Genomic DNA, 26,212 nt, shown 5'->3' with positions numbered 1-26,212 from the left:
AGCTACACGGGCCTGGGTGCTCAGACCTGCAGTGCTCGGGGAGCTGAGTGGTGCTGTTGAAGTCGGTGGACTTTATGGATGGCTTATGGGAGGTGAGAGGAGAGAGATGGTCACTCTCTCCGCCTCTGCTGCCCCAGGCCTGCCTGGAGGCGAGGATTGGCAGAGTCTACCTGGAGCCCCTGCGTGGCACGGGCCTGAGCCTGCCAACGCCACCAGGTGGCTGGCAAGCCACACCTGACGATCGTCCGCTTGGTCTTCTCGGGAGTTGGTCCCCACCACCCGATTTCTCAGGGAACCACGGGCTCAGGTTGGAGCGAGGAACTCCTCTTTGCAGAGAGGAAAGTCAGCCCCAGGCCTCGCTCAGGCTTACCGGGTCCTTGTCTCGCCTCGCAGGGAAGGATTTCAGGAGGAGGCGAGCAGCAGTAAAGCGGGTTGCATTCGGAGAGTTTTGAGGGAGGGGAAGGAAGCAGAGAAAGGGAGGGAGAGTAAGGGGAAGGAAGCAGAGAAAGGGAGGGAGAGTAAGGGGAAGGAAGCAGAGAAAGGGAGGGAGAGTAAGGGGAAGGAAGCAGAGAAAGGGAGGGAGAGTCACGCGCTCCAGCGGGCCTCCCCCAGGCGGAGAGAGCCCTGCACACACCCCGGTGTCAGACAGGAGGGAAACAGGACAGTCCACTTCTCAAGAGGGGAGACGTGGGCGACACGTGCTCGGGCGCCAGGGACAGGGACGCCTGTGCCCAGGTGAGGACCGACTTTCCTGGCGTCCTCATCGGGGGCCGAGTCCCATCTCCCTGAGGACCCAGGCAGTGGGGGCCATGCCCCCGCCTGCAGCAAGTGGGTACGAGGCGCAGCTTGATGGCCACTTGGTGGGCATCTGTGCGGGCAGGTGCTCGGGGCGGGCTCTCCCCGTTCCTGACCCTCAGCGGGCCTTTCAGGCTGGCCCCGGTGGGCGCCGTCTCTCAGGGCTCCTCCCTGGGCCCCCACATTCCCAGGGCCCTGCGGCCAGGGCCTGAGGGCCGTCCCCGGTGCAGACAGTTTCCGACCCCGGGACTCGAGCTGCCCACCGCACAGCCGGGCGTGTGTGACATCACTGGAAAGGCGGGTGACCCCCGTGGGCCCCGCGGCTAAAGAAACCTCTCTCTTTTTTTGCTTTTTGGGTCACACCTGGCAATGCACAGGGGTTCTCCTGGCTCTGCACTGAGGAATTACCCCTGGCGGTGCTCAGGGGACCATATGGGATGCTGGGAATCGAACCCGGGTCGGCCGCGTGCAAGGCAAACACCCTACCCGCTGTGCTATCGCTCCAGCCCCCCTCAGGCTAACTTCTGACTGTGCTTGGGAACCGTTTGCAATTCTGGAGTTGAACCATGGTCAGCCCCAGCAAGGCCAGTGCCTTGATCCCTGCTATAGGTCTGGTCCCTAGACATTGTCATGTGTATCTTTGTAGGGATGTGGGCACACCTGGTGATGCTCAGGGCTTCCTCCTGGCTCTGTGCTCAGGGGTCACTCCTGCTGGTGCTCCATGAGCGGCGCTGAGGATGGATGGAACTGCGGTCGGCCTCCTGCGAGGCAAGAGCCTTCACCCCTGGCCTCGTCCAGTCCCATAACTTGTAACCATCAAACCTGCACCTCCGGGCGAGAGGCTCTGAAGCCGTGCAAGTCCAGCCTTGCGGACTCCCGTCTGCAGGAGGGAAGCGGCGCTGCACTCAGCACCCCGTTTCCTGGGCCCCGTCCAGGCGGGCAGGCCCACTGCCACCCCCTGGGGACCTGATGTCAGGACACCCAGCCAGGAGCCCTGCCCTGCGATGCCAGCCCGGCCTGCTCCTTCTCCGCTGACTCACGCTCCGCCCAGCAGATACAACCCTTCTTCCCTGCGTCCGTCTGTCCTCACTCGAGTTTTAGTTGTTATTTTTGGTAAGTTTTTAATTTTTTTTAAAAGAAACAAACTTTATTTTTTATTTCTTTATTTTTGCTTTCTGGGTCACACCTAGCAATGCACAGGGGTCATTCCTGGCTCATGCACTCAGGAATCACCCCTGCCGGTGCTCAGGGGACCATATGGGATGCTAGGATTTGAACCCAGGTCTGCCGTGTGCAAGGCAAACACCCTCCCCGCTGTGCTATCACTCCAGCCCCAGTTTTTAAATTTTTTTTTTTTTTTGGCTTTTTAGGTCACACCTGGCAATGCTTGGGGATTACTCCTGACTCAGCACTCAGGAGTTACAAATGGCAGTGCTCTGAGATCCGTATGGGATGCCATGGATCGAAACTGGGCTGGTTGCTTGTAAGACAAACACCCTCTGTTCTCGCTCCAGCCCCTTTACTTGATTTTCAGTTATACTTTGGGTTTTTTTATGTTTAGTTTTATGACTACAAAAGCGGGCTGGAGCGATAGCACAGTGGTAGGGTGTTCGCCTTTTACACGGCCGACCCGTGTTCAATTCCTCCATCCCTTTCGGAGAGCCCGGCAAGCTACTGAGAGTATGGAGCCCGAACGGCAGAGCCTGGCAAGCTACCTGTGGCGTATTGGATATGCCAAAAACAGTAACAATAAGTCTCACAGTGGAGACGTTACTGGTGCCCGCTCGAACAGATCGATGAACAATGGGATGACAGTGACAGTGACTACAAAAGCAAAACACATGGATTGCTGAAAATCTGAATACAAAAGTGAATTTTTTCATTTGTTTATTTTTTGGGGGGCCATCTCTGGTGGTGTTCAGGGGTGACTCCTGGTTCTACACTCAGAAATCACTACTGGTGGTGCTCCAGGGACCATACAGGATGCGGGGGATCAGACTGATGGAAGGCAAATACTTTACCAGCTGTACTGTCTTTCCAGCTCCAAAACATAATTTCTTTTCTGAGGGATCACTCCCGAACGGCAGGCATTGAACCAGGGCCACGCACAAGGCAAGTGCCCTAACCCTGTAATATCTTCCAGGTCCCTCTGCCCACTGTTTTTAAAAATTACAGTTGGAGAGTTAGTCCATAGGATAGGGTGTTTGCTTGGCATGTGCCCGACCCAGGTACCATCCCAGCACCCCATATTGTCCCTGAGCTTACTAGGGGCATTCCCTGGGCACAGAGCTAGGAGTAAACTCCAAACACCACCAGATGTGGCCCCAAAACAAAACAAGCTTGTGTGCGCGTACACACACACACACACACACACACACACACACACAACTAATAAACAGGGCCAGAGAGCAAGACAGTGGGAAGGACACTTTTCTTTTATTATTTTTTACAATTTTTAAAAATTTATTTATTTTATTGAATCACCATGTGGAAAGTTACAAAGTTCTCAGGCTTATGTCTCAGTTATACAATACTCAAACACCCGTCCCTTCACCAGTGCCCATATTCCACCACCAAAAACCCCAGTATACCTCCCAACCCCCGCCCCTCTACCCCCAACCCTGCCTGCGTAATTGATAAATTTCACTTCATTTTCTCTTTACCTTGATTACATTTCCTATTTTAACACAAAACTCACTATTGTTGGAGTTTCCCCCCAGGAAAGACAGCCCTACTGCCAAGGAAGCATTTGATAATTAGTTTTCCATTGCTGAGAATGGAGAGATATGAAGTCCCGCTGTTTCAAGTACATAAATTTTTTTTTCCTCCTTCCCGTGCCACCAATTTCATGCCTGTTTAATAAATAGTCCTCACATTATGGCTGACGCCACGCCTTCCAACGAGAAAAAAGGATATTTCCCGTCCTTGGCCGGCGTGGGGCTATGGCTTAGTTCACAGTCTAGAGACAAGGCTGCAGGTAGTTTCTGGAACCAAAAGTAGTCTAGTTGGCCTCTGGATTCTGATTGATCAGCAGCAAAGCGGCTACACAAAAGTGTGGCCACCCGGGTCGAATCTCGGTGGAGCATGTGCTGGTATAGGCCCGAGACTGCCCAAGCATCCCACTGTTCTAAGTACATAATTTTTTTCCCCCCGGGAAGGACACTTTTCCTTGCACAATGCCAACTCCTATTCGAACCCCAGCACCAATGTGCTCCCCCAATTCCAGCAGGAACGGTCCCTGAACACACAGCAGGGTGTGACCCCCCAAACAAGACTAAGCTGCTAAGAGGAGGCACGAACGCTCCTGTCACGCCACCATACACACGCAGCATGTGTGTTCACATCCTTACCTCCACGTTTGTGCGTCCCGTTTCCTGTGCTTGGCACGGTGTTCTGAGGCCGGCGAGGCGGAAGCACCTCGGTGCGCCCCCAAGCCCACCACATTCTGTCGTGTGTGTGTGTGTGTGTGTGTGTGTGCGTGTGTGCGTGGTCACGTGTCCTGACAATGTTTCAATAATGGAAACTTCTACTGCTGAGATCCCAGGAGGCTGAACCAACCACGGATCCTGGGTGTGCCGCGGGCAGTTGGGCAGTGCCAGCCAGGCCTGGCAAGGACTCTCTGAGACTGTGCAGTGTGGAAACAGCCTATCTCCGGCCTGGGTTGGGGGGTCCCCCCTGCTCTGTGTCACCCTGAGCCCTCCAGGTGTTCCCGTGGGCATGGCAGCTAGGTCAACCAGCTCATTCCATTGGATACTTCAAATCTCACCTGCCAAGAAAAGTCTCCTGTAAAATGGGGGAGGGCTGGGGGTGGGAGAGGAAGCCCCCAGCAGGTGACGCTGTCTTTGTCCTCCCTGACTGCAGGGTGTCCACCTGCTGAAGGCCAAGCCCGGGGGCCAGTCCAGAGGCACTGGTGACAGGTCCGAGAGCTGCAGCCCCGGCCAGGGGGCACAGCTGATGGCTTCAGCCAGGAGTGTGAAGGCTGGACAGAGACCGGTGGAGGGACGAGACCGGGACACGAGCTGAACCGGCATGAAGGGACAGGACAAGTGATGTCATGCCTGGGTGACAGGAGAGGCTTTGTAGAGGGGACCCAGACCATGTCCTTGGGAGGCTCCATCCACTGGCTTTGGCTGGGCTTGGGGCCACACCAGGGAGCGCTCGGAGCTTGTTCTTGGCTCTGCACTTGGGAATCACCCCTGGCGATTCTCTGGGGGACTGGAGCGGGTGCTGGGGATCAAGGCCTTGCAGGGTGGGCTCCTACCCCACTGTCCTGCCAATCCTCCCCATCCTGAATGCTTATTTATTTATTTATCTATCTACATATTTGCTTTTTTCTTGTCGCTCCTAGTGATGCTCAGGGGTTACTCCTGGCTCTGCACTCAGGAATTACTCAGGGCAGGGCTTGGGGGACCATATGGGATGACGGGGATCAAACCCGGGTCGGCCGCATGCAAGGCAAACGCCCTCCCGGCTGTACTATCGCTCTGGCCCCATGAAAGCGTTTTGAGAGCGAAGACTGGCTTCCCCTCTCCCGCCACGTGACCCCAGCGATACCATCATTGCCCCCCTTTCCCGTGGGCCTGCAGTGGGCCGGGCCAGCCTCACTCATTCGTGGCAGGGAACACCCCCACAGCGGCTCTGAGGGGCGGCGGGGCGTCCCTGAAACAGGCTGAAGGGGCACTGGCCTGAAAGCATCCCCGGCCGCTCCTTCCTGCCCCTTCCTGTGGCCGCGTGCCCTTTGCGGCGAGACAGTGGGGGCCTGGCACGGGCTGTGGCAGGGACCAGGTGCCTCTCCGGCTTTGGGCCCTTGAAGGCCCGACATGTTCCTGTAATCTCTTCGCCCCGAGAAAGACCTGCTCCCTGCGTGTTTATCTCAGAGGCAAACATTCGAGAGCTTTCTGGGAAGCAGCTTCTGAGGAGCAGGAGAGACCTCCCCTCCTCTGCCAGGAAGGGCCAGCGGCCACACCTCCACGTGAACAGCCGTAGACAGCCGGACTTGGCCCGCCGCGGTCCCTGGGGAGAGAGCCAGACGCCTCTAATATTGTTTTCTCTGCCGGCCCTGGAGGAAGAATGTGGACGATCACTTCCCCTGGGCCGGGCGGGCGCAGGGCACTTCCTCCTCCACGGCTGTCAGCAGCGGCTAAGTGCGGCTAAGGGCCTTCTGGGCACTCTGCCCTTGGCTCACGCCACGCTCGCCGCGACCTCTGCAGGGCCGGCTGCGCTACCTGACCGTCAAGATTAAGCTTCTGCTTTTTTTGTTTGTTTGTTTGTTTTTTTGGCTGCGGGGGCCGCACCTGCCGATGCTCGGGGGTTACTCCTGACTCTGTACTCAGGACCCACTCCCGGGCCAGAGCCCTGGCACAGTGGGCTGGCGTGTCTCTTGCTCACGGCCAACCTGGGTTAGAGCCTGGCACCCCATAGGGTCACCCGAGCGCCTCCAGAAATTATTTCTTTTTGTTTGTTTGCACCCTCATGATGCTCGGGGTTTACTCCTGGTTCTGTGCTCCGGATCACGTCTAGTGGTCTCAGAGGACCCTGTGCGGTGCTGGGAATCAAACCCGGGTGGGCCGTGTGCAAGGCAGTACCCACCCTGCTGTACTATCGCTCTGGCCCAGGAGTGATTCCTGAGTATAGAGCCAGGAGTAAGCTCCGGGGGTCTCCGGGTGGACCCCCAAACACACGAATGAACGAACCAGAGGAATCACTACTGGTGGTGCTCGGGGACCGTATGGGATGCCGGGAATCAAATCCGGGTCAGCGTGTGCAAGGCAAACTCCTTACATGCTATTGCCCTGGTCCCCCAACTTCTGCTTTACCTGGAACCACCTCCCTGAGCTTGGAACGACCTGAGGGAAGGCTCCATCTTTTCTTTAAAGTTCTAGAATAAACCCATCAATCGGGGCTGGAGCGATAGCACAGCGGGTAGGGTGTTTGCATTGCATGCGGCCGACCCGGGTTCGATTCCCAGCACCCCATATGGTCCCCTGAGCACCGCCAGGAGTAATTCCTGAGTGCATGAGCCAGGAGTAGCCCCTGTGCATTGCCAGGTGTGACCCAAAAAGCAAAAAAAAAAAAAAAAAAAAAAAAATCCAGTTTCTCAAAGAGCAGGGGCCGGAGCGATAGCACAGCGGGTAGGGCGTTTGCCTTGCACTCAGCCGACCCGGGTTCGATCCCCAGCATCCCATATGGTCCCCCAAGCACTGCTAGGAGCAATTCCTGAGTGCAAAGCCAGGAGTAACCCCTGAGCATCGCTGGGTGTGACCCAAAAAGCCAAAAAAAAAACCAAACCATCAATGCCTCCTGGTGGCAGTGGAAAGCTGCCAGAGGTCAGGGGGTGCCCCACTGGCCCCTGTTGGGACTTCCCAGCAGCTCTGGGCTGGAAGGACAGCAGGCGGGTGGGCGGGCAGCTCAGGGAGAAGGGGAGGGAACTGTCACCCGTGGCTACCCCCTGTGGTCCCTGCTCCAGCGCTGAGCCCCCAATCCAGTCTCCTGGGGGCTAAATAGACACACGGGTTTATTTTTAAATCTGGACCCAGAATCTTGACCGTCTTTGGAAATGCGAGGCCAGGGGTCAGCGGAGGGCATAAAAGCAATTTTAAACAGATACACAGTTTCAAAGCCCAGCTCCAGCCTCCCTCCAGAGACTGCCCGCCCACTGCAGCCTGGTGCTGGTCACTCCTTGGCAGAATCTTGGCCTGAGGCCAGGGGCGGAGCAACAGGGTCTCTGCCCGAGGGCAGGTTGTTTATTATGCCAGAAGGTTCTTTATTAAACTCAGAAGTGTTTGAACTGTCAGCCCCTGTGCCCTTGCTCCAAAGAGCAGTGCTCCTGCTGATCTTTTCTTTCTTCTTTTGCTTTTTGGGTCACACCCAGTGATGCACAGGGGTCACTTCTGGCTCTGCACTGAGGAATCACTCCTGGCGGTGCTCAAGGGACCATATGGGATGCTGGGAATTGAACCCGGGTCGGCCGCGTGCAAGGCAAACGCCCTACCCGCTGTGCTATGGCTCCAGCCCCCTGATTTTTTTTTTTTTTTAATTTGGGTCACACTCGGTGATACTCAGGGGTTACTCCTGGCTCTGCACTGAAGAGAATCACTCCTGGCGGTGCTCAGGGGACCATATGGAATCCTGGGAATCGAACCCGGGTCAGCCGAGTGCAAGGCAAACGCCCTACCCGCTTTGCTATTGCTCCACACCCCTCCCTTTTTAAAAAAATTGCCTTGTAAAATTTCTACTTTCTTGGTTGTTCTGAGGCTGCTGTCGGGATGGCTGGGGTTTGCCGGCTCCCCGCCAGTGCTCTTGGAGCTGCGGAGTTCGCATACCCGCTGGCCGGGGCTCAGGCTCCTGGCGGAGGCCGAGGTGGGGCTGGTGGTGTTCGCAGAGCGGGCTGCGGGGCTCACACATGCGCTTATGCCTCTGGGTTCTCTGGGCTTGTTGTTTTGTTGTGTTTGTTTTGTTGTTTTTTTGTTTTGTTGTGGGGCCACACCCGGCAGTGCTCAGGGCTTACTCCTGGCTCGGCGCTGGTGATGTGTGCGGGACCACATGGGGTTCCGGGGATCGGGGATCGAACCCAGGTCAGCCTCATGGAAAGCAAACGCCCTCCCTGCTGTGCTATGTCTCCATCTCCACCATCCCTCTGTTTGTTATGGTGATTGCCGGAGGTTGTTGCCCTCCCCGCACAGCTGGATCACAGGCAGGGGGCTGCAGGCTCTGGGAATGTGCATGGTGTATGTGTGACATGAGGATTCGAACTCATGACCAAATACTTGCAAGATAGGTGCTCTAATATTTCTCTGATTCCCTCTTCTGAGTTTTATTTATTTCTTATGAGGAATGAGGGGCCACACTGGGCAGTGCTCAGGCTAACTCCTGGCTCTGAACTCAGGGATCATTCATGCCTCGGCGGCCCTCTGGGGTGCTGAGGCTCGAACTTGGGTCAGATTCACGCAGGCAAACTCTCTGCAACACTGTATTATTGCTTCCACCTTGCGTAGTAACACTCAGAGTCTAGGCCTGGCTCAGCGCTCAGAGGTCACTCCTTCTGGTCCTCTGTGTAACCATGTGTGAGTGTGTGTGTACACATGAGTCTACGTGTGAATGTATTTGTGTGTGCATGAGTGTGTCTGTGACCACGTTTGAGTGTATGAGTGTGACCATGTGTGAGTGCATGTGTGTGCATGAGTGTGTGACCATGTGTGAGTGCATGGGTACACACGAGTTTATGTGTGAGTGCATTTGTATGTGCATGAGTGTGTCTGTGACCATGTTTGAAATTATGAGTGTGAGTTTGACCAGGTGTGAGTGCACGTGTATATGAGTGTGTGACCCTATATGAGTGCATATGTGACCATGTGTAAGTGTATGTATGTGCATGAATGTGTGATCATCTATGAGTTTATGTGTACATGAGTCTATGTATGAGAGCATTTGTGTGTGCATAAGTGTGTCTGTGGCCATGTTTGAAATTATGAGTGTGACCATGTGTGAGCGTATGTGTGTACATGAGTGTGTGACCATATGTGAATGCATGTGTGTGCGTGAATGTGTGACCATGTGTGAGTGTATTTGTGTGTGCATGAGTGTTTCTATAATCATGTTTAAAATTATGTGTGTGAGTGTGACCATGTGTGAATGCATGTGTGTGCATGAATGTGACCTTGTGTGAGTGCACGAGTGTGTGGCTATGTATGAGTGCATGTGTGTTCATGAGTGGGGGACCCAGGTATGAGTGCATGTGTATATGAGTGTGTGACCCTATATGAGTACATGTGTAGGCATGAGTATGTGACCATGTGTGAGTTCTTGTGTGTATGAGTGTGTGACCATGTGTGAGTGCATGTGTGTGCATGAGTGTGTGACCATATGTGAGTGCATGTGTGTGCATCAGTGTGTGACCATGTGTGAGTACATGTGTGTGTATGAGTGTGAACATATGAGCATGTCCCAGTGAGGAGCCAGAGACCCTCTTCCACCTTCTCAGCTGAAGCTTTTCCCTCCTTGCTTACTAGGTGTGTGAGCGCCCTGATCTGGAAGGTTCTGCTCGGGGCTGGCTCCCCTGGGAGCTCCCCGTTGGGAGTCCTCAAAGAACTCTCCAGGACTCCCCAGAACCCTTTCCCAGCAAAGCCTGGGACCATCTGTCCTGAACTGCCTCCTGCCCCAACGCCAGGCTGTGTTTGGTGTGGGGTTCCTGGAGTAGCCCCCCAGGCTGGCCAGACAGAGAGACCGCGGAGGGACGGAGGGACAGAGGTGAAAGCCAGGTGGAAGACGGGACGATTCCACCGCACTTTCTCTGGGGGGCTGCACCTCGCACCCCATGTCTTGGGCTCCTAGTGTTTGGGGAACTCTGATCAGCCACTTCTAAGTTGTTTTTTTCCCAGTGACTCATAACTGACCTCTGACCCCTGGGAAGAGTCACCCCTCCTTCCTCTCTGCAGACCCCCTGTAGCCTGCTGAGGGCTGTGGGGACCCTTGGATGGATAAGAGAGGAGGTATTGGGGGGCTGGAGGAAGGGAGGACAAGGAGGTTAAGTGGGATGGGGTGGAGACTCCTGTGTGCTCCTTAGCAGACGGAAGTGGGCCCCCCCAGCAAAACGCTTCCTGCGAGGAATGACATTGTTGGGGTTCAGGGGGCTGACTGTGCTATGTGGGAGGTGGCAGATGCTGGGGAGGCTGAGGACCTCGGGGAAGGGGGTGTAAGTCCTAGGGGGAAACCATGCTGGGATCTTAGGGGCAACCCTTTGGGCGCGGTTAGAACAAAGTAAGGGCTCTGCGGGGACGTGGGGTCCCAAGGAGAGCGCTGGGCGGGAAGGCGGGCTCGGAGGGACCCACGCCCCCTAGTGACCTTCCCGCGGGCGCGCCCCCTGCCCGAGCCAGGCGGGGCCAGAGACGGGGCGGGCTGCTCTGGGTCAGTTGCGCTCACAGCGCCTGGCTGCACGCTCCCCGCGCCGCCTCGGTCGGTCTGTCTGTCCCGCTGAGGGTCCAAGGACGCCTGTGCAGCCCTCGCCCAATGCGTTTCGCAATCATGTAAGTGAAGGAGATGCGGGTCCTGCTGCTGGACGGGCACGCTGGGGAGCTCCGGGCTTGGTCCACGCGCAGTGGGGAGCTGGAAAGGGGCGCGCTAAGGAGCCCCGGCTTGGACCGCGCGTCGAGGGGAGCTGGAAAGGAACGCGATGGGAAGCCCCGAGCTTAGACCACGCGCAGCGGGGAGCTGGAAAGGGGCGCGCTGGGGAGCCCCGGCTTGGACCACGCGCAGCGGGGAGCTGGAAAGGGGCGCGCTGGGGAGTCCCGAGGTTAGACCGCGCGCAGCGGGGAGCTGGAAAGGAACGCGCTGGGGAGTCCCGAGCTTAGACCGTGCGCCCCGGGGAACTGGAGAGGGGCGCACTGGGGAGCCCGGGGTTGGACCGCGAGGTGGGGAGCCCGGCATCTGCATGGGCGCCTCGCAGCGGGGTGACCGGATGGCGCGGTGAGGACCCGGGGATGGATGGGGAGCGGTGCAAAGCCCCGGGGTGTGGAGGGGGCCGCTGGGCACCCCCGGTATGAACCCGCGCGACGGGAGAGCGTGGGCGAGGGCTCCCCCGGCCAGGAGGGGTCTGAGGACCCGTCCAGGCGCCTCTTCCTGGGGGACTGTTTATGGGGATTCCTGTCCGGGAGGAACCTGGCTGCGGGCTCTAGCGTGAGGACCCTCCCTCTCCAAAGTCCCCTGCGCTTTCCTTGCTCCGAGGTGCTGGGGATAAAAATGCGCCCTGGTGGGACCGGATGATAGGACAGTGGGTAGGGTGATGATGATACCTGGCACCGCACGTGGTCCCCCGGAGCCCACCAGGAGTGATCCCTGAGCGCCACTGAGGGTGGCCCCAACCCCACCCTCCTGAGAAAGAAGGTAAGAGCCGCAGAGAGGCCGCAGAAGTGGGAAAGAGCAAGGCAGGATTCGAATCGTTGCTTCTGGAACCCTTGTTCTGTGTTTTGGAGGGGAGAGCCCTCTCTGAGCTCTTGTCCTTAAGTGCCCAAGATAGGAGGAGCTGGAGAGACAGTGCGGTGGGGTTGGGTCCCCGCATTCCGTATGGTTCCCTGTATCATGCGTGATCCTTGAGCACAGTGTCAGGCGTGATCCCCGAGCACAGTCGGATGTGGCCCCAACACCCCTGTCCAGTGAGATTCCACTCTTGTCTCCAATTGATGGATGCCCACACAGGCTCTCCTAAGTCCACAGTTTCAATTTTTTTTTGGGGGGGTCACACCTGAACTGTAGCACTGTCATCCCCGTTGCTCATCGATTTGCTCGAGCGGGCACCAGTAACGTCTCCATTGTGAGACTTGTTGTTACTGTTTTTGGCATATGATATGCCACGGGTAGCTTGCCAGGCTCTGCCGGGTGGGCGGGATACTCTCAGTAGCTTGCCAGGCTCTCCGAGAGGGATGGAGGAATCGAACCCTGGTCGGCCGCATGCAAGGCAAACACCCTACCCGCTGTGCTATCGCTCAGGCCCAGTCCACAGCTTAAAAAGGAAGAAACGGGGCCAGCGCAGAGCCCTGCCAGGGTGTCCTTTATGCAGAGAGCAGATGATGGGACGCACCCAGGGCTTCGGGGCCTTTCAGATGCCCTCTCCTGTCTCCTGTCTCTCCGTCACTGACGCTGCCATGCCTCCTCCAGAGGCGGGCACGGGCCGCCCTGCGTGACCGCTCCAGGCGCCTCTGTCTTCCTTCCCACAGGCTTCTCTCGGCTTCCACTGACCCCCTCTCCTGGGACTCTAAAACCATTTACTTCTGCAATTCCACTGGGGACCAGAACCTGACCGACGAGCAGCTGAGAACCAAGTACCTGGGCCCGCGGCAGCAACCCCATTTCGTGCCCATCTCTGTCGCCTACCTGCTGATCTTCGCCGTGGGCGTGGTGGGCAACGCACTGACCTGCACGGTCATCGTGCGCCACAAGACCATGCGCACCCCCACCAACTACTACCTCTTCAGCCTGGCGGTGTCCGACCTGCTGGTGCTGCTGGTGGGGTTGCCCCTGGAGATCTACGAGATGTGGCAGAACTACCCCTACCTGCTGGGCACCGTCGGCTGCTACTCCCGCACGCTGCTCTTGGAGACCGCCTGCCTGGCCTCGGTGCTCAACGTCACGGCGCTGAGCGTGGAGCGGTACGTGGCCGTGGTGCATCCGCTGCGGGCTCGGAGCCTGGTGACGGGGGCCCACGTGCGTCGTGTGCTCGCGGCCATCTGGACCCTGGCCGTGCTCTCCGCCGTGCCCAACACCAGCCTGCACGTGTTTGAGGAGATGATGGTGCCCTGCCGGCAGGACCCGGTGCCCGGCTCGGCCTGGTGCTATGTACCGGACAGGTCCCAGGACCTCTACCACCTGGTGGTGCTGGTGACCGCGCTGCTCTTCTTCTTCCTGCCCGTGGGGGTCATCAGCGTGCTCTACCTGCTCATCGGGCGCCAGCTGCGGCGGGAGCAGCTGCTGATGCCCGGGCCGGAGGTGGGGCCCGACGACAGCTCCAGGCGGCTGTCCCTGAGGGAGCACGGGCGGACGCAGGTCACCAAGATGCTGTGTAAGTGTGTCAGAGCGCGAGGCACCCGGGCGCGGGGCAGGGGGGTGGGAGCAGGGAGGGGGGTGCTTCTGGGACCTGGGAGGCGTGAGGCCGAGCGTGTGGAGGGCTCTGACCCTCCCAGCCCCAGGGCAGGTTCGGGTATAACATTTGGGCTCCCTTAATCCCAAAATTACAAAGATGGGGCTGGGGCAGTAATACAGTGGGGAGGGTGCCGGGTCCACGCCCTGGCACGGAGCCAGAACCACCCTGGGTGTGGCCCCCAAACAGACCAAGAGACTAAAAGCCAAGCATGGACATGCCCCAGGAGGAGCCCAGGGACACAGTTTGAGCCGGCACCAAGTGGCCCTGAGCACGCCTGGGGGTGACAGCCAGGAGCTGACCCGGAGCACTGCCACGTGGGGCCCAAACGAAGACAGATGAGGAGCTCTGGGAAGGCAGGGGAAACTGAGGCTCTGACAATCCCGGGTCCCTGTCTCCAATCCCACAGGGCTTGCCTGGGGCTGGCGGGACCCTGGGCAGAACCACACTGTTACAACTAGCCTGTCCTCAGAGAGAAACCCTGTCTCTCACCCCAGAAACACTATCCTTGAGCCCAGGGACCCACCCCTGAGTTCTGTCTGAGTTCATGCTACAGTCCCCTCTGTCCCCCCCGCCGTGGGACAGTCTGCTCTGCCGGTCACCTAGAACCCCAGGAGGGTGGAGTATCTTTCCAGTCTCTTCTCTCTCTCTCTTTTTTTTTCTTTTTGGGTCACACCCTGCAATGCACAGGGGTTACTACTGACTCTGCACTCAGGAATCACTCCTGGTGGTGCTTGGGGGACCCTAGGGATGCTGGGGCTCGAACCAGGGTCAGTCACATGCAAGGCAAATGCCCTCCCCACTGTCCTATCGCTCCAGCCCCCTCTCTCTTTTCCTCTTGCACCACATCACCTTGCACCTCTAACCACCTCTTGACCACCAGGATTCTGGCACCTGAAACTCGGAGTGTGCGGCCGCAAAGGCTGTGAGGGGGTGGCATTAGGGCAGCTGAGACAGGAGAAACGGACACAGCGTCAGACTGGCCTGGAGCAGGGCCAGGTCCTCAAGAAAGCAGGGTTGAGTTTGGGGCCGAATACTCAGCTAGGAACTGGGCCTGGGCAGGGAGCCCCTCGCGGGCGCAGTGTGGGGTCGCGGGTGTGGCTGCCTCTGGTCCCCGGCTGTGTGAGCACAAACCCTTTCTGCGGTCCGTCTCGAACTCCAGACACCCCCGGCCGCCCAGCCCAGCACGCTGCTCCGTCAGCCTCTTCCGGGTTCCCGGGGAGACGGGGTGGGCTCAGGCGTGCAGGCCTGGCACTACCATCCGGTGACCACGGTGGGGGATGGCAACATTCTAGAACGTTCCAGATGGGCCACATGGGCTAGGACAGGTGGAGCAAGCTGGGTGCTGTGGCGACAGACACCCCGAGGTCCCCCCTCTGTGCCCGCAGTTGTGCTGGTCGTGGTGTTTGCCATCAGCTGGGCCCCATTCCACACCGAGCGCCTCCTGTGGAATTTCATCACTGACTTCAGCTCCGAGGCCGCCTACTACTACGTGCACATCTTCTCGGGTGCCCTGTTCTACATCGGCTCGGCCGCCAACCCTGTGCTCTACAGCCTCATGTCCACCCGCTTCCGGGAGACCTTCCAGGATGCTCTGTGCCTGGGGTCCGGCCGCTGCGTGGCCCCCGGCCGTGGCTACAGCCTCAGCAGAGTGGTCACGGGCACCACCCTCCTGGAGCTGGGCTCCGTGGGTGGCAAGGGCCACTCTCTGGCTGAGAACGGGGACTCGCCGCAGAACAGGCCCCTGATCAGTGGGCCCTTGGCCCCCTCCCTCAGCGCCGCCTCCACGCCCTCCCCGCATGACCCCGTGGGTGCCCATGCTCGCTTCCCCCTGGAGACCGACTAGCAGCCCGCGGCCTGCCCGCGCCACTTCCTGCGGGGGGGAATACAGCGGCTCGTGTCCCCCTTTTGACGCTCTGCAGAAGCAGCCCGGGCATAGCACACGCCTCACACCCCTGCTTCTGGAAGGCTCCCCCGGCTCCTCATCCCTGTTGCACTGCATCTGGGACCCTCGCCCACCCTGAGCCCCTTGGCCCAGCAGCCCCCACAGCCCCCCAACCCAGCCCTTTCTGCTCTGGGGCCTCCTCCACCGGAGGAGCGGCTGGCTGCATGTGGGGTCCTCCCTACGGGCATCATCCTGTCCCGCAGGGAGGACCCTTCGTGGGGCTAAGGAGGGGACGCAGCCGAATGAACAGATGCAGATGCCAGAAGGAGGAAGAGAGAGAGAGTTTACTCACAGCAGTTACAATACTTATACCTCTTGGTGGGAGGGGGTGCATGCTTGGACCCCCACAGGAACAATAGTAAAATGTTGATCAGGCATGGCCGTTGGTTAGTGAGACAAGTGGTGAAATGATAAGATCACAGGAATCCCAAGCAGCCTCCGCTGGACTAGACCATAAGAGCCAAGCTCTGTAAGATGGCTCCCTACAGCTGCAGGGGTGCTGGGAACAGGGGCCCAGCTCAGCCCAGCTGCCCACCCTGCACCGTGGCACCGAGCAGGCAGCCTCCCGGGCCCCTCGCCTGGCCTCGAAGCTGAGAACAGCCGTGCCCGCCCCACGCCCTGGCTGCCGCTGTGGCTTCTGTGCTCACAGACCCCCTAAAACCAAGGCGGCCGCTTCCCCCCGACCCCTGCCCGTCTTCTCAGGGGTGCTCCCTGGCCAAGAACGGTAGGACCAGGCACCTTCCTCCAGAGCCCCCCCGCCCGCCTCGGCCCTCACCTCCGCACAGGCTGGTTTGCACCCTGGAGCCCCGGGGCCGGGAGACGCACCAGGCCAAGGCCGGGAGTGAGCCTGGGGAACAGTCTTGCTTGAGCCTCCGTGCAGGGGGAGGAGGAAAGGCAGACCTGTGGCCTGCAGGGCCCACTCAGGCCAGGTCCCCGGCTCCCTGGCCGGCTTTTGGGGGTCATGTGGGGGTGGTTCTGACCCTGGTCATGTCTGGTTCCCACGAGGACGGTGGAGCTGACAGGGAAGCAGCCACATCCCGGAGAGCTGGAACTCAACCGAGAAAATCCACGGTTCACGGTGTTGGACATTCAGACAGGACGGGAGCGACAGTCCGGCGGGGAGGGGGCTTGCCGTGCATGTGATCACCCAGGTTCAATCCCCCCCGTCGCACCCCGGATGGCCCCCAAGCCCGCCAGCAGGGGTCTCTGAGCCAAGAGCCAGGAGAAAGCCCTGAGTGCCTCTGGATATGCCCCCAAACAGCAACCTGGACAGGGCAAACCATGGAAAGAGGAAACAGGAACGAGGCTGGCTCAGTCCCCCTCCCCAGGCTCCTCCCAGAATCTTCCCGGTAGGGCCCCCACAGCTAAGGACCAAAGAAGCAGCAAAAATCCCCATTATGCAGAGTCGGGGCTTTGCAGGTTGAAGGAAGACAGAGTCTGTTGTGGGTGTCTCACCACAGTGTTGGGGGAGGGCGGGGGGTGGGGGGAGCCGCTGGGCCTTTTGCGTGTGTGCAACATCATTCACAGGCTGTGCAACACGGGCAGGTGAAACTGCGGGCAGCTGACGAGCGTGCCCTGTCTGTCCTGCCGCGTGCTAGGATCGGGGCATGAGATACTGGGCCTTAGGTGGCCCGTGGGCCTGATGTCCCCCGCCCTGGTGAAGGAAAGAAAAAGCAGGAGCCGGGCACATTGTTCAGGCGTCGGGGCCGTGGCCTGGCTGGGTTCGATCCCCAGCACCCCACCGTCCTCTGAACACCACCGGGTAGAACCCTCTTTTGGTTTTGTCTTGGCTTTGGGGTCACACCTGGCGGTGCTCAAGGCTTCCTCCTGGCTCTGCACTCAGGGCTCACTCCTGGTGGACCAGACGCGGCAGCGGGGATCAAACCCAGGTCAGCCTCGTGCAAGGCAGCGCCCTCCCCGCCAGCCCCACGTGTAGCCCCGGGGGTTTCATCCCGGTGTGGTTCTGGTGGCCTCTCCGAGCGGCCCGGCCGAGGTAGACCTGGGCTCGAGTATCAGAACTCTGATCCAGCTGCACAGGGAGCACCGGGTGTGGCCCCTGAGCCGCCTGAGCACTGCTTGGGAGCGGCCCCTCGCCGCCATCAAAGCCAAAGACCCAGAAGAGAAAAAGCAGGCTACCGTTCCTCCCTGGGGATGGGGGTCCTCTGGAACATCGTGGAAAACGGGGACCCAGGGGAGCCCAGCCTCAGGGGAGCTGGCCCTTGAGAGACTCTCTGGGCTGACCCCGCACCTGCCCTGTGCTCCCCTCGGCCAGCTGCCGGGGGCTGTCGTCTGCACACCCCAGAGGCCTGCAGGAGCTCGCCCAGGGCCCACGCACTCTTGGCCGGAAGATGGTCCGGCCACTCTGGGCTCAGCCTGGGGGGGGCTCCTTGCCTGGGGCGGGCGGGGCGGCATTCTCCGGGCCTGTCCCCAGACCAGGAGTCGGCTAGGGGTGAAAGCCTGGCTCCCCTGGGCTGCTGCCTCCCCTCCCTGCAGCCTGCCGCACCGCCCCTGCCGGCTCGACCTCCAGAGGCCCTTCCAGAACCCTCCGTCCCTGAGGGGGGTGCTCTCGCCCCGTGCCAGCACTGTGGGTTTGCCTTCAGCGAGCTGCCCTGGCTGAGTCAGTCCCTTCCTCCCCGCTCACCTTCTCAAGAGAGCCCGTGTCTGGCCATCATACCCCCCCTCAGCCCGCGTTTCCGAGGGCCACCCTCAAAATCACACGAATCACGAAATCCCGTTGATCGTCGATTTCTGGAGCGGGCTCAGTAACGTCCCATTCGTCCTATCCCTGAGATTTTAGAAGCCTCTCTCCACTCGGCCTTCCCAATGATGCCACGTTGGAGGCTCTTTCAGGGTCAGGGGAATGAGATCCAGCCTGTTACTGGCTTTGGCATATGGATACACCATGGGAAGCTTGCAAGGCTGTCCCATGTGGGCAGGAAACTCTCAGTAGCTTGCCAGTTTCTCCCAGAGGGAGAAGTAGGTTATAAGATATCGCCTCTGGGAGATTGCTTTTAAGTCTCTGGATGTTGGCCGTTGATGGGATTACACACACCTGGGTTCCTCTGCCGGTGCCTTCATGCATGAGGCTTGTCTGAATGTGTGGAGAGGGGTCTTGAGCATGGCTGTGGCTAGGTTCCGGTGGTCTTTGGCCGCCAGGAGCTCTGCTCGGGGCGGGGAGGGAAGCTGGAGCCCATCCCCTCCGAGGGGCCCCGGGGAAGACAGCCAGGCGTGCGGGCAAGAGACTCCCTCCCCTCAGCCCACATTTCCGAGGGCCACCCTCAGAATGCTCTAGAATCACCCTTGTTTTGCTTTCTTTAGGATTTGGGTTTTTTTGTTTTTTCTTTTTTCGTCTTACCCGGTGAAGCTCAGGGGTGACTCCTGGCTCTGCACTCAGGATGCCGGATGCCGGGGAACGGACCTGGGTCGGCCACGTGCAAGGCCCTATCCACTGCACTGTCATCGCTCCGGCCCCTTCTTTGGGATTTTGGAGCTGGAGGTGGGTCTCTGGGAAGAAAATTGCAAGGAGTCCTTCCTGCCCTGTGTCTGCTCCGGAGAATCCGGGCGCTGGTCACCTCACTCGGCACACTCTCACTCTCCCCGATTCTTGACTTCTAGTGGGCCCACAGCTTCCTGTGTCTTTGGGAGATTGACCCCGGTCCCTTGAGAAACAAACTGCTTTATTTTTGGCTTGGCATCCGGAATGTATATTCGAGTGACAGAAAAACAGGACGGAAGATGCTGTGGATCAATAAGGAGAGTAACCAACCATTATTTTTTTTTTAAGTTTCTGTATCAATTAATTGATTGACTATTTTATTGATTGACTACTTTATTCTTTGTATTTGGTTTCCGTTTAACTGTTGTTTAACTTCTTCATTTTTGGTGTCTATATTTATCGATGGATGGTTTAGCTAACGGCTCTTTTTTTTTTTTTTCTGGGTCATACCCAGCAATGCTCAGGAATTACTCCTGGCAGTGCTTGGGGGACCATATGGGATGCCAGGGATTGAACCCAGGTCAGCCGCGTGCAAGGCAAATACCCTACCCACTGTGCTATCACTCCGGCCCCCTCCCTAATGGCTTCTTGGCTTCTGTAAACTTGCTTGCTTGCTTAGTGAGATTCCAAGATGTGGTTTGGCCCTTTCAGAACTTTGCTTTTTCCTGGCAGGGCTGCCCTCTCCCCCAGGCGGGCTTGAGGTAGCAGTCACCCGTCAGCTAATAAAGACGCCTTGATTTAAGACAAAACTCTGGCTTCGTGGAATATTTTGGGGTGCCTGCCTAGCCTGTAACAATGTCCCCCAGCTCACTCAGGGTCCAAACCCCATGTGCGGGGCTCCAGGCCAGAGGCCTTCCTTCCTTCCTTCCTTCCTTCCTTCCTTCCTTCCTTCCTTCCTTCCTTCCTTCCTTCCTTCCTTCCTTCCTTCCTTCCTTCCTTCCTTCCTTCCTTCCTTCCTTCCTTCCTTCCTTCCTTCCTTCCTTCCTTCCTTCCTTCCTTCCTTCCTTCCTTCCTTCCTTCCTTCCTTCCTTCCTTCCTTCCTTCCTTCCGCCCTCCCCTCTCTCCTCTCTCCAGCTCCGCTCTTTTATTTGTTATTTATTTAATTTTGTTTGTTTCGGATTTTTGGCCACGTTCTGCTATGTTCAGGGGTTACTCCTGGCTCTGCACTCAGGAACTACCCCTGGCGGTGCTCGGGGGACCCTATGGGATGCTGGGAATCGAACCTAAGTCAGCCGCGTGCAAGGCAAACGCCCTCCCTGCTGTGCTATCGCTCCAGCCCCGCTTATCTTTCAGTGAAACCGTTGCTTTGCATTGATCTCACTACTTGTGAGATCAGATCTAGCCCTTTTGCAGCCTGGCGAGCCCCCACCGGGACCCGCCGCCGCGTCCCCCTCGCGCATGCGCCTTCTCCCACCGCCCTTCCCGCTGCTGGCTTCTCAGAACAGCAGATTTTATCAGGACTTTCGGAACCCCGAGTGACAGTAGCGTGCACTGCTTAATAATCACTTTCACTCTGTTTCCTTCTTCTCACCCCAAGAGACAAGAGAGAGGGGGGTACTGGGTCAACCCCGACCTCCTGTATCCCCTGGGAGTGACCCCTGAGCCGCACCCCATGCTCACTCCCCCAGAATAGTGGACAGACAGAAGGAATCTGACTCCGGAAACACAGGACCCTTTTCTATAGCCTAAAACTCCTTAGCCCACGAAGAGAACTTTTTTTTTTTTTTTTTTTGCTTTTTTTGGGTCACAACCGGCGATGCACAGGGGTCACTCCTGGCTCATGCACTCAGGAATTAATCCTGGCGGTGCTCAGGGGACCATATGGGATGCTGGGAATCGAACCCGGGTTGACCTCGTGCAAGGCAAACGCCCTACCCGCTGTGCTATTGCTCCAGCCCCGAAAAGAACTTTTTTATATCGGACAAAACGGTTTGGGGGGAGGCCCTGGGGGCAGAGATCACGGGGCCAGAGGGGTCCAGTAAAGGCTATTTCTGGGGGCCAGAGCAATAGTACAGTGGGTAGTGTTTGCCTTGCATGTGGCTGACCCGGGTTCGATCTCCGGCATCCCATATGGTCCCTGAGCACCGCTAGGTGTGATTCCTGAGTGCAGAGCCATGAGTAACCCCTGAGCATCGCCGGGTGTGACCCCAAAACAACAAAACAGAAAAGGCTGTTTCTGCCCCTACATTCCCTTGGACATCTGCAGGCGTATCTGGGGGCTTCTCGTCTTAATATCCAGCTCCGCCCTCAGCTCTCAGCCACGGCTTACTTACTCAGCCCACAAAGGATGAGCCTTGTGCCAGGCTCTCTACCAGACTGATGGGGCCTGGGCATGCTGGCAGGAAAGCGCTCTCGGCTGTCACTCCGGGAGAGGGGGACTCTGTGGTCGGGGTGGGGGTGGGGGCGGGGGCTGGGGGGGTTGTGGACGTTATTCAGCTTGAGCCCTGTCGCTCAGACTAAACCCAGGGGAGGAGAAATGGACACAGAGCAGGTGCGGGCACGGCGCCCCACGCTCACGGAGGCCACCCCGGGCCCCGCTGCTCTTCCTGGAATTCAGTGTGCAAAGGTCCTCTCAGTCCTTCCTGCTCTTTCTTGGCGTGACTGGCCGTGTTCCCTTGGTTGCCGTGTAGTTCACCAGAAGGGAAGGAAGTGCCCAGCGTGCGTGAGGTCCTTGTGCGAGACTGGCCGGCCTCTCTGCTCTTCAAGGGCTCGCCTCCTAAGCTCCCCTGGAAGCGGATCTTTTCCTGACAGGGCCGTTCTGGGAACACCTGGGCTTCCTCAGCCGCCACGCCGGAGCTGGACGATGGACAAACGGACTATGACTGGCCAGTTGCCATTGACTCCCGTGAGCTCAAATCGTGGCTGTGTTTGGTGGCCGAGAACCGTCCCACTGCCCTGCCAACTGCAACCGGCGAACGAAGGAACGAGGGAATGAAGGAACGGGCTGAAGGTGGCTGGTAATCAGTGACCGTCTTTTTTTTTTGTTTGTTTGTTTGTTTGTTTTTGGCTTTTTGGGTCACACCCGGCAATGCACAGGGGTCACTCCTGGCTCATGCACTCAGGAATTACTCCTGGCGTGCTCGGGGGACCATGTGGGATGCTGGGAATCGAACCCGGGTTGGCCGCGTGCAAGGCAAACGCCCTACCTGCTGTCCTATCACTCCAGCCCCTCAGTGACCGTTTATTCCAGTCTCACAGCCTAGTTATACAGAAATCATGAACGGTCCATCCGTTACTTCTTTTCGGGTCACGACAGAGTTTGTTCCATGACCCCACTCTTAATTTAACATATTTCTTATGGCACTTAGCCGGCCCCTGTTCAATACTAGGGTAGCTTGCAGCTTGCCCTGGGTGCATCCTTATCCCTTGCTGGGACCCTCCTTCTGGGGGTGTTCGGAAGTAAGGGCCATTGAGGCTTAAGTCAAGGAAATATGATGGGTGCCCAAGAGTGAATATTATTTGGAGTCAATTAACTCCCATACTACACAAAAATGGCATCAACTGTCTTCCTCTCTGTACAAAAAGGACTTTGCTCAACCATGCAAAGGACATCAAGGAAAGAGAAAAGCAATATTAGGAGTGCCTGATGGAACTGGGAGTGCCTCCGGAGCACTGTTGATGGGAGTAACTCAATAAACCTAAGCTCCCTGTGGGAGCAGTAAGGACAAACCAATGTTATACAACAGACTCCCAGAGAGGCTTCCTGGTACTGTAGCAAGAGCACTGGACTGGGAGTGAGCTGTATCACGTTGGACAAATTATCATTTCACTTTTCCTCAAACATCTGTTAAGTAACCGGACTTGATGGGTAAAGTCTGCCAGGAGCAGTGCCCAGCCGCCCTGTCTGCCGAAGCGAGCCCTCTCCCGGGTGCGGGGGGGCCCTCCCGGGAGGCCAGCGGGGAGCTGCGCCACCTCCACCAGCTCCCAGGGGTCGTGGAGTCACCCCTGGGGGGCTTTGGGGCATGATACCCGCATGAGAGGGGCCACCTCCACCTACTGAGGGTGCTCCTGCCCGCGAGCCCAGGCCTCGGGCACCCAGAGCCCGCACCCACCTCCAGACTTCTGCCAGCAGCATGCAAAGAACACGGATGTGATGACACGTGTGCTGAAGACACTTGGGAAGGCTGCGAAGGCTGTGACAGCCAGACCCACGGGGACTCGGGATGTGATGGCGAGGGACATGGCAGGTTCCAGGTTCTTAGGCACCTGGGGCAGGGCCAGGCCGTCACTGAAGGCCCCTCCAGCTGGGCCCTGAAGGGAGCATCGGGGACACTTGATGGACGTGAATGGAAACAAACAGGGGCCAGGTATCAGTTAGGAGCAAAGTTTCACTGAGTTCCTGTGTCTCAGGATGCCTCTTGCCTGACCCACAACAGACAAGGAATTGTCTGTGTTTTCTTCGTGGTCCTCTTCTTCCCAGCCTTACTCCATTCTTTTTATTCTTTTTTTTTTTTTCTTGTTGGGTCACACCCGGCGATGCACAGGGGTCACTCCTGGTTCTGCACTCAGGAATTACCCCTTGCGGTGCTCAGAGGACCATATGGGATGCTGGGAATTGAACCCGGGTCGGCCGCATGCAAGGCAAATGCCCTACCCACTGTGCTATCGATCCGCTCCAGCTCCCTGACTTCATTCTTAGTTCTGTATGTAGTATTTCTCTTTTTCTCTTCTTTTTTGTATGCAGAATTTTAAAATGAGTTAAAATAGACTCAGGGTTATCAAATTAATTTTTAAGTTTGTAGATGTTTTTTCTTTGTTGTTTAAATATAAACAGAAATGTACCTTTTATAATAAAAAAAACTTGAATTAAAGCACACACACATACATGAAAAAAATCAAGTGAATATAATTATAATTTTCCCCCCAATACCTGAAATTAACCTCTGTGAGCCATTTGGCAATTCGATTTTTTTTTTATTGTACTATTGCTCAGGGAGGGGCCAGAGCAATAGTACAGTACAGTGGGTATGGCATTTGCCTTACTCGCTGCCAACCTGGGTTTGATCCTTGACAGAGCACATGGTCCCCCCAAGTTCTTCCAGGAGTGATCCCTGAGTGCAGAGCCTGGAGTAAGCTCTGAGCACTGCCAGGTGTGGCCCCAAACCAAAAGCAAACAAAATGTGGGAGTAGCTATGTACATACTTAGCTCTGTATGGGAATTACTCCTGGCAGTGTTCAGGGAACCATATATAATGTTCAAGATTTGAACCGAGGGGAAGGGGGGGCTAGAGCAGTAGCACAGTGGGGAGGGTGTTTGCCTTGCACGCGGCTGACCCGGGTTTGATTCCCAGCATCCCATATGGTCCCCCGAACACCACCAGGAGTAACCCCTGAGCATTGCTGGGTGTGACTCAAGAAGTAAAAAAAAAAAAAAAAAAGTTGAACCAGGGCTCAGCATGAAAGGCAAGGGCCCCAACCTGGTACTGTCCCCGACAATGTCCTATCCCTGACAATTTCCTTCCTTCCTTCCTTCCTTCCTTCCTTCCTTCCTTCCTTCCTTCCTTCCTTCCTTCCTTCCTTCCTTCCTTCCTTCCTTCCTTCCTTCCTTCCTTCCTTCCTTCCTTCTTCCCTCCCTCCTCCTTTCCTCCCTTTCTTCCTTTTATTTTTGTGCCAGGTTCACTCCTGGTGATGCCCTGGATTGGTCCCATGCCAGGCAAATGCCCTTCCCACTGTCCCATCTTTTCAGCCATGATGACTGTCATTTCTCAACACACATCCTCTCCTTCCAGGAGTGGAGCACAGACAGTACCCAATCATTTGCCTCAAGAAACAGTTGCTGAGACCTCACATACTGGGGGAAAAGGCAGCTCAGATAGAGAAGGGAGCACCAAGTAAAGGATGTTGGGAGGACCCATTCAGGTTGAAAGATGCATGCCGAAAGTAGACTATAGACTGAACATGATGGCCGCTCAATACCTCTAATTGCAAACCACAACACCCAAAAGGAGAGAGAATAAAAGGGAATTCCCTGCCGCTAAGGCGGGGTGGGGTGGTGGGGGAGGGGGTGGGGGTGGTGAGAGGGATGCTGGGAACGTTGGTGGGGGAGAATGGCCACTGGTGGAGGGATGGGTAAAGGATCATTGTATGACTGTAGTGCAAAGTTTCGTAAGTTTGAAACTATACGGTGATTTACTAATATAAATAACTAAATAAATAAATCCATGTGATTCACCATAAAAAAAAGAAACAGTTGCCGAGAAACATCTGGCAGAAGGCGGGTGGTTGCCAGGGTGAGGCGGGACCAGCTGGAAGGTGACCCCCAGGGGGCAAGAGAAGCGCCAGCTCCAGCCACCCTGTCTCCTGGCTTCGGAGAAGGGGCCGCCCCTGTTAGGTAACAGGGTTTGTCCTTGCTCCTCCCACAGGGGCCTTAGGGTTATTGGGTTACACCCACCGCAGTGCTCCCGAGGCACCCATCAGCACTCCCAGTGCTCTGCGTTTATCTTTTTTTGGGGGTCACACCCAGCGATGCTCAGGAGTTACTCCTGACTCTGCACGCAGGAATGACTCCTGGCGGTGCTCAGGAGACCATATGGGATGCCGGGGATCGAACCCAGGTTGTCTGTGTGCAAGGCAAACGCCCTCTCCACTGTGCTATCGCTCCGGCCCCTCTGCCTTTATCTTTGACTTCTCCTTTGTGCTCTGCTTTCCCTGTTAATCACCTATCCCCAAAGCAGACCCTGTAACTTGTAATGTCAAATTCTTCTGAGGACTCTGAATTTTGTGTATATAAGTGAAATATTGCTTCTCTCTTTCCTGTGTCCTTTGCATAGTTTATTTTAGAGAAATGTTCTTTTTGTACAGACACAGGAAGACAGTTGTTGCTATGCTTTTATGATATGGGAGTTAATTGACTCTTACAATATTTACTTCTGGGCATCCATCATATTTACCTGACTTAAATCTCAGTTGCCCTTACTTCCTAACACCCCCAAAAGAAAGGTCCCAGCGAGGGACATGGATGGGCCCACGGCAAGCAGTAAACTACCCTGCATTGAAAAGGGAAAGAACTGGGGCTGGAGTGATAGCACAGCAGGTAGGGCGTTTGCCTTGCACGTGGTCGACCCGGGTTCAATTCCCAGCATCCCATTTGGTCCCCCAGCACCGCCAGGAGTAATTCCTGAGTGGAGAGCCAGCAGGAGTAACCCCTGTGCATCGCCGGGTGTGACCCGAAAAGCAAAAAAAAAAAAAAAAAAAAAAAGGGAAAGAACTAAGCACCATAAGAAATATAATAAGTTAAGAGCATGGTCATGCAACAAACTCTGTCATGATATAAAAAGAAGTAACTGAATAAGGACCCTGCTGGGGTTAGGAAAGACTAACCTGGCCCGAGGACTGTGGTCTGGGATAT

General features: G+C 57.0%; 1 protein-coding gene across 1 annotated transcript; it reads left to right on the top strand.

Annotated features, from left to right (window-relative positions):
• The first annotated feature begins 11,248 nt into the window (after positions 1-11,248).
• On the top strand, positions 11,249-21,612 carry NMUR1 (neuromedin U receptor 1). Its single transcript, XM_055121280.1, has 5 exons — positions 11,249-11,256; positions 12,504-13,345; positions 14,812-15,143; positions 16,545-16,603; positions 21,495-21,612. The coding sequence occupies exons 1-5, from the start codon at positions 11,249-11,251 to the stop codon at positions 21,610-21,612; spliced, it is 1,359 nt and encodes a 452-aa protein (XP_054977255.1).
• The last annotated feature ends 4,600 nt before the right edge of the window (positions 21,613-26,212 follow it).

This window comes from Sorex araneus, chromosome X, assembly GCF_027595985.1.
Source record: "Sorex araneus isolate mSorAra2 chromosome X, mSorAra2.pri, whole genome shotgun sequence".
Classification (NCBI taxonomy): Eukaryota; Metazoa; Chordata; class Mammalia; order Eulipotyphla; family Soricidae; genus Sorex; species Sorex araneus.
The sequence above is the reverse complement of the archived record's forward strand: the minus strand, read 5'-3'. Positions and strand labels throughout refer to the sequence as shown.